The sequence below is a fragment of the Theropithecus gelada genome, chromosome X (assembly GCF_003255815.1).
Source record: "Theropithecus gelada isolate Dixy chromosome X, Tgel_1.0, whole genome shotgun sequence".
Classification (NCBI taxonomy): domain Eukaryota; kingdom Metazoa; phylum Chordata; class Mammalia; order Primates; family Cercopithecidae; genus Theropithecus; species Theropithecus gelada.
The window spans coordinates 15,317,428-15,325,942 of NC_037689.1; the positions used below are offsets into that span (position 1 = coordinate 15,317,428).

An 8,515-nucleotide genomic window follows, 5' to 3' on the forward strand; every position below is an offset into this window, starting at 1 on the left:
ACTATCCCAAATATAGCAATAGTTTTATGTAAATGGTGCTTGCAATTATAAACTTTTCTTCCCTGGCCATAAAATATGCCTGGCAGAATCTCAACTACCCAGACCTTTTCTAGGTTAGATTTTTCTCTATGTATCCAGGAGCAAAACTGTTTTCATTTGGAAATGTTCTATAATTCTTAACTCTCACATTCTCAGGCTGATCTTCTCTCTAATGTGTCTCACTTAATGAAATTGTTTGCCTTTAGAGACTTGGATAAAACATTTAACCTGTGTCTAGAAAAGAGGCAACGACAATCTACCCTAGCTTCTTTTTACGAAGAAAAGACTAGGGTAGATTTTTTGTCTCTATAAAAATTTTCCCTTGACATCATGTTCAAGGGTCATTATTTACTAAATGTGTGCCTACTGTTTGCCTGCCAATTGTTAATGCTTCCTGACCCACATTTATCCATTATCTGGCCTTGTAAAGACAAGAAAGGGAGAATGTGACCCAGGCTCAGGGAAGGGAGTATACGTGCTTGCACACCTAATATGTGTCAGGCACCTCATACTGTATACTCTAGTCATTGCCAAGAAACCTGTGATGGCAGGCATTATTATTCCCATTATCCTGGTAAGGAAAACTGAAGCCCAAAGTAATTAGATTGCTTGGTACCACATAGCCGGGGAGTGGCAATGTCTGCCTCACCGCATTCATCTTCCTACTACTTGGATCTTCGTATTGGAGGAACACAAGTAGAATGTAGGAGCCATCACATAGAAGTTCAGGCTCTACTTCCGATCTGCTGGCAGTAATAATTTATACTCAGCAATGTTTCTAGAAAAAATAAATAGTAGTGAAAGCCTTTCTGGGAGCTTTCAATGAGACTGTTCATCCCAGCCCTGAACTTGCAGCTGGCCAGTCCTAGGTCCCAGCTGCCCATCTCCTAGCAATTTAGGAAAGGACTGAGAGGGAGTCAGGCAGAAAAGACTGGCCACAGTGGCCCACTAAGGAGGACAGTGTGGCCACAGATTAGGATGTGCCTGATAGTTTTAAGTGGTGGCACCTCCTGGGATTGGGTACAAAAGATCCTGGGAGTAGCAGGCTCATTTAAAATCTTCATGGGAGACTAAGTTTCTCTAAAATTTGGAGTAAAGGCTGTAGAGCAAACAGGCAAAAGAGCAGTTGATAGTGGAAACAGACTGCCTGGGGGGATCTCTATGAAAACTGAGGCATGCCAGGCTTTGAAGTGAGAGACACCTGGTTTCCAATTCCAGCTCCATGGCTTGCCGAATAAGTGACTTTGAGGAAGTTCAGTAACTTCCTTCTTTGTGCCTCAGTTTCTTCCCATGCAAAATACAGCTGTCACCATGAGGGTATGGGTATGGGTGTTGGCGATTTGTAAAGCATCCAGCAGTGTCCAGCACATAATAGCCATTTAGTGAGCTGAGTGAGTAGATGATATTATGATCTTGATGATGACGTTATAAACTAAGCAGGTGTTTAGACTCAATTTTCTATTTCAGTCACAACTGAGACCTCAATAACTGCTGGGATCTGCTATAGCCTTAAAAGATTAGGAAAATGAACCTCATTGTAGTTCTTGTTAAGCACAGGGTGGGGCAGAAGAGCAAAGTAAATGTAAGCCACTGTGCTGGGTGCTAACAGGGAGGATAAAAGTAAAAGAGAAACAGCCCCGATGTCTGGCTAACCTCCCTTCCCAGGTGAGTGGAGGAAAGAGGGGCTGGAGGGGGATGAGCTTTGGTCTTGAGCCAGGGAGGGGGATTTCAGGAAGGGAGGGTGGGAAAGCAAACTGGCAGGGAAGACCTGGAAAGTCTCAGTTGGGTGAGGAGTGGGAGATGCTGGCCCCAGGCCAGGGTGTGGAACCGGGGCATGGAACCAGGGCATGATTGTCTGAACTGGTAATGGCCACAGGAGCAGGTGGGGAGCTGGAAGAGCAACAACAAAGGATAAGGAGGAAGAGGTTTGGGAGACAAAACCTAGGAAAAAAAGGACCTGGTATGCTAAGAGCTGAGTCCTAACAGCTTCCTAACAGGACCCCCAAGCCATCTTCTCCTGCTACCCACCAAGCTCATGGTGTGATAGGAGAAATGGAGGGAGTCAGGAATATTGTGTTTATAATACAATAGACTACTTGAGAGATATAATTTGATTTTTAAAAAGGAACAAATTTATACTGAGTGCCTACCATGTCCAGGTGCTGTGGAAGGTGCTGGAGACTCTAAAGTGGAAAGAAAGAAAAAAGAGACATTTTTTTTTTTTTTTTTTGCCTTCATAGTGCTCACAAGTAAATGGGGAGAGAGGAAGGAGAGGTGTTCAGTGCACAAAGGTCTGTCTGTATCTGTTTGATTCATGACCTGAGAGAAGGGACCAGACTAGTTGGAGTGAGCTGAGTTCCCATCTACCCTTTCAAAGCCCCCACCATCTCTCTGCTGCTTTGTTCCCTGGTTGCAATTTTCTTGGTGCCCTCAGCCTGGCACAGATCTTTTGGAGGTTGACCTGGGTCCCTGAAGATGAGCTGAGTTATTGAGGCTGCCTGTGGGAAAAGAATGGGAGAAGAAGCATGGGTGGATCTTGTTCCTGAGGAGAAAGGGGGTGCTTCAAGAGGTGCCATGGAAATAAGGGTGCATAGTGTTCACTGCTGCGAAAAAGGCAAAATATGTTTCCACTCTCTTGGAGTAAAATCGCAAAAATGCTCTTCTAGAATGGAACAGGTGGGTCTTTATTCTGATGCTAATGGTGGCATCTGGTCAGTCAAGGCTCTTGGAAGATTCAGCTCGGCATAAGCTTGGGGATGGTGAAGCTAATGTCCCAAGAAGTCCACAAGAAAAAGTTAGACTTGTATGTCTGTGGATATGGTCAGGGGTTCCTGAGGCAAATCAATGTAGATAAGGAAGTGTGTGAGTTGGCACATGCCTCAGGAAAACATGGTATCAGGAGGCAGGTATTATAGTGGTTTGGGTCAGGGGTTTGGTTTCAGATAGACCTTGGTTTGATTCCAGCTCTGCATTTTACCACCTATGTGAGTTTGGGCAAGTTACTGGAACTCTCTAAAGCTTGAGTTTCCTTATCCGTCCTAACAGTTCAGATCATAACAGTACTTTCTTGTAGTATTGTTATAAGAATAAAATAACTCACATTGTAAGTGCTCAATAAATGTTCTTATTAGTGAAATGATGGTTATCTAGTGATCCATCTAGAGCAGAGCCCTCAAACTTGAATGGGTCCAGAGACCTGCTACTCAAAGGGTGGGCATCAGCCCAGTAGGACTGACGTCAACTAGAATCTGATGGGAAATGCAGAATCTCAGCCTCCAGCCCAGAACTACTCAATCAGACCTTGCCTTTTAACAAGATCCTAGATGATTCACACTCACATTCCAGTCTGAGAAGTTCTGATCTGGAAGAGATCAGGAGATGTTCAAGTGCTGAAACACAGGTAAGACACGGCAGAGGCTAAAATGTGAAGTACTGAGAGTAGACCAGGAGAGCAGACGGTTATTCCTTCCACCCTTAAGGATCTTATCTTTCAAACTTCTGCTTTACCACTTCAACACACAAAACAGAGATAGATTTCCTTCTAGGAGTGTGTGTGTGTGTGTGTGTGTGTGTGTGTGTGTGTGTGTGTGTTGAGAACATCAAGGGTCCAATAATTGCTTCATAGTCTATTCTTCCAGGAAAGGGCATTTGAATTTGGCTACAGAGGATAGATAGGTGGGATTTTATTAGGCAGAGCAAGGTAGAAAGGACATATTTGGGAGACAGAAGACATAAGCAAAGGCAAGAGGCAGGAGAATTCAGGGCACTTTCTTGGACTCCTAAGTAGTTAAATTTGATTGGAGTAGGGAGTGGGTAGTAGAGTGATGAGAACAGTTGGAAGTAAGACTGGAAATGCATCTGAAACCTGAGTCATGAAGAGCCTTGACTCCTCTTCAAGAGTTTGGATTTTATTCTGAACTACTGAAGGCATTTATTGTACATGTCTGTGCATTCTTCTTGCACAAACAGTCCAGCTCCCGAGGAAGAGGGGCCCAGCCCATTGGAGGTGGCCACACATCCTTCAGTGCCTGGAGTTCTTGTCCTTCAGAGTGGGCTGGGGGTGGAGCTGGATATCCTGAAAACTTTTAGTGAGATTGCCATCAGATTAGCTCATTTACAAATGGCCCTACGCTGTTGACTTAGTCATTTTATGAACAGTGCTAATGACCCGATCAGTTAGGCCTACGTTTGGTTCACCTGTATATACATCATTTGGATATTATGTCCCATATCATTTTTGGCCCTTCTGAGTTAAGTTTGTTGGCACAGGATTGCTTTGTCCATCCAGACTGAAACTGCACCTCTGAAGACTCCATTATGGAAGGTGACTCTGTGAATAACTGTTTAATCAACCTAATAGATGATCTAGATGAGAGATTAGCAAATTTAACATTATTCTAAGGTGTGGTGTCAAGCAACTCTTCCCACATACAGGCAGATGGCAGGAGAACAGACTAAGGAAAATCTTAGACTCTCTCTCTCATTAGAGAAATGGGGGTGGGAATTAGGGACTAGCCTGTGTACTACTGACCTATGGCATAATCTCTCAAAACCCGTTTCAGAGCCAGGCACAGTGGTGCATGCCTGTAGTCCTGGATACTCAGGAGCCTGAGGCAGGAGTTTAAGGTTGTAGTGTGCTATGATCATGCCTGTGAATAACCACTGCAATGCAGCCTGGACAACATAGCAAGACTGTCTCTAAAAACAAAACAAAACAAACAAACAAAACCATTTCTGATAGTTTACTTTGCCTGTCAAAATGAAGAGCAGATAGGATGGAATCAAAAGCTTAAAAAAAAATCAAAACAGCTTACAGCTGCTATTTTCTCTCTGCCTCTGTGATCATTCAGAGAAAATAGATTCACTGGTCTAGTCCAACTTATTCTTCCCTAAGCCCTGCTTTTTTTTTTTTTTTTTTTCTAGTATCTCATATTGCCTTGGTGGTTGCTAAGCGATTGTTGGATTTAGCCCCAGCATATTCTCAGATAACTATGCCAATAATCTATAATTACCAGAATTCATCTTTTCTCCCTTTTGGAAAGATGGACTGGCTATTTTCTTCTTGTAAACCTTGGGTGTTTAATTCTGCGCTACAGGATGATGTCAGAGATAATAGCTGGTGAGTCATTAATAATAACTGCTAATTCCTACAATATTGTAAGGTAAATGTCAAAAGGTTTCATGCATATATATGTATCTTTTAATCTTTCCTTTGAACAGTTTCACTTTTTGTGATCTTGCTGTTGGTTCTGGAATTATACGACAATTTTTTTCTTTTCTTTTTTCTTTTCTTTTCTTTTCTTTTCCTTTTTCTTTTCTTTTCTGACAGGGCCTTGCTCTGTCACTCATGCTGGAGTGCAGTGGCTTGATCGTAGCTTTCTGCAGCCTGTAATTCCTGGGTTCAAGTGATCCTCCTGCCTCAGCATCCAAAGTAGCTGGAACTACAGGTGCACATCACCACGCCTGGCTAACTTTTTATTTTTTTGTAGAGACATGGTCTTGCTATGTTGCCCAGGCTGGTCTCAAACTCCTGGGCTCAAGTGATCCTCCCTCCTCAGACTCCAAAGTGTTGGGATTACAGGCATGAGACAATATACCTGGCCCAGGGTTTTTTTTTCCTCCATCACTTAACATGAAATTCACCAAGCAAAACCTCTTACATAACCATGGACAAAGAATCTCAGGTTCTCCACTCCCCTCCCCACCTTGATATTAAGATTCTGTAGCTTAATGAGTCAAGCTGTTCCACCCTACCCACCCATGACTCCAACTCCCAGGATACCAGGATTTATGTATGAGATACATAAGTGATCCTTTTGTCCATTCCGTTAAGCTGTATGCAAATTGTGTGTGCACTTATGTACATTTTTTTCTGGGGATTACTTTGGTAGTTTTCATCAGATTCTTAAAGGTGTCTGTTTGCTAAAACCAGATTAAGAGCTACTATAAAGAGCACATAGCCTCTGTTATTCCAGCCCAATCTTTGGAAATAGAGATTATCAGAATGGGTACATCCTAATATTTGCCCCAAATGACTGAAGATGCAGATGCAGTTATACAAATCCCAGGCTCCTTCAATGCATAAACCCAGAAGTGTGATTTCAGGGCCCCAAACATGCCCTGTCTCTACTTCATTCTCTTGTCCCAAATTGCAGCACCCAGAATATTTCTTCGTAAGCATTACTCAGGCTATCCTATTTTCTTCTTCAGAAACTATATTCCTGTTCTTTAGCTATTTCCTGCACAAATCAATTTCTTTCTTTTTTTTTTTTTTGTAGTCATTTTAATTTACTTCTTGGCTTCAATTTGGATTGACTTTCTGCATTTTTCTACAGGTAGAATTGCAATACACTGGGCCAGTGGCAGACCACTACCTGTCAGGAGAAATTTCTTTTGTTCTTTGGTTTTTACTTGTACATCACAGTGATGGGCGTCATTCAGTGGTTCTAAACCCTCAGTACACTTAGAAATCACCTAAGAAGCTTTGAAAACCATGAAAGCCTGGGCCCTATCCCCAAGGATTTTAATTCAATCGGTCTGAAAGGGGCCTGGGTGTTGCAACATGCATTGAGTCACTGGTCTAATCTAGTAGGAATTGGCAAGGAGTGTGAGGGTCTTTCAAAGGATGCTGCTTTACCTGGCTAAGCTTGTGGCTTACAGAGTAACCACCTCCTCTTCTTTCCCCAGATGGTGCTCCTGGCCAGGTGCGAGGGGCACTGCAGCCAGGCATCGCGCTCCGAGCCTTTGGTGTCGTTCAGCACTGTCCTCAAGCAACCCTTCCGTTCCTCCTGTCACTGCTGCCGGCCCCAGACTTCCAAGCTGAAGGCGTTGCGGCTGCGATGCTCAGGGGGCATGCGACTCACTGCCACCTACCGGTACATCCTCTCCTGTCACTGCGAGGAATGCAATTCCTGAGGCCCGCTGCTGTGTGTGGCTTCTGGATGGGACAACTGTAGAAGCAGTTCGACCAGCCAGGGAAAGACTGGCAAGAAAAGAGTTAAGGCAAAAAAGGATGCAACAATTCTCCCGGGACTCTGCATATTCTAGTAATAAAGACTCTACATGCTTGTTGACAGAGAGAGATACTCTGGGAACTTCTTTGCAGTTCCCATCTCCTTTCTCTGGTACAATTTCTTTTGGTTGATTTTCAGATTCAGACATTTTCCCCCCTTGGATCTCGATGCTGTTTGGGTTTCCAACAATTCAGCATTAGTGGGAAAAAGTGGGCCCTCATACACAAGCATGTCAGGTTGTCAGTGTTTGGTGCATATTGAGGAAGAATTTACTTTGGAAAGTAGAAAAGCCCAGCTCTTTCTGGGACATCTTCTGTTATTGTTGATGTTTTTTTTACCTTGTCATTTTGGTCTAAGGTTGCCATTGCTGCTAAAGGTTACCGATTTCAAATTCCAGATACCAAGCATGTGGATATGTTTAGCTAGGTTTACTCACAGCCAGCGAACTGACATTAAAATAACTAACAAACAGATTCTTTTATGTGATGCTGGAACTCTTGACAGCTATAATTATTATTCAGAAATGACTTTTTGGAAGTAAAAGCGACATAAAGAATTTGTCACAGGAAGGCTGTCTCAGATAAATTACGGTAAAATTTTGTAAGGGAGCAGACTTTTAAAGACTTGCACAAATACGGATCCTGCACTGACTCTGGAAAAGGCATATATGTACTAGTGGCATGGAGAATGCACCATACTCATGCATGCAAATTAGACAACAAAGTATGAATCTATTTGTGGGTGTGCTATAGCTTTAGCCGTCTCGCGGGCATCATTCTCTAATATCCACTTGTCCATGTGAAATGTGTTGCCAAAATGGTGGCCTGGCTTGTCTTCTGAACATTTGGTTCAAATGCGTTTTGGTCCTGGAGGCTCAAATTTTGAGTTATTCCCACGTTTTGAAATAAAAAGAGAGTATCTTCAAAATTTTGACTGTTTAAGTATTTTTTTCCTACTTGATATCCTACTATCATGTGGACTAGAACATACATGTAGCTAGTACTTGAGCATCTCCTATGATGTGGTAAAAGGGTCAAAAAAAAAAAAAAAAAAAGAAAGAAAGAAAGAGAGAGAGAGAGAAATGGGGTTCCAGAATGTATGGTGGGAACATTTTTTTGAAATCAGTGTACCAAGGTGTTGAGGGCTTATTAAATTTGATTATGAGTTTCAGATTTTAGCCCATTGAATAAACACAAAATCTAATGCATTTTGGCTTCCTTGGAAGCTATGGAATGAAACAGAGGAGTCCCCTCCTTTTTAATCTCTTTACTTTTCTCAGAAGAAAATAAATATCCATAAGTGAAGTTGGAAGAACCAGCAGAAGGACAAAATAGTTAACAACCTTTCTGTGCCATTGACTGTCCAGTGCTCAGGATCCAATGATATTACTGGGCATTACAAGAATACTCGTGATGTTAGCACAATGCTATGTCCATCTTAGGCATCTCAATACAAACCCAGAC

At 42.6% G+C, this 8,515-nt stretch overlaps 1 protein-coding gene across 2 annotated transcripts in view; it reads left to right on the forward strand.

Annotated features, from left to right (window-relative positions):
* Positions 1-7,979, forward strand: part of NDP (NDP, norrin cystine knot growth factor) — a 67,447-nt gene extending 59,468 nt beyond the window's left edge. For both annotated transcript variants that reach the window (XM_025372508.1, XM_025372509.1), the window contains one exon: positions 6,727-7,979. In XM_025372508.1, the coding sequence (XP_025228293.1) occupies positions 6,727-6,954 (228 nt within the window). In that variant the 3' untranslated portion in view covers positions 6,955-7,979. The remainder of the gene's footprint in view (positions 1-6,726) is intronic.
* The last annotated feature ends 536 nt before the right edge of the window (positions 7,980-8,515 follow it).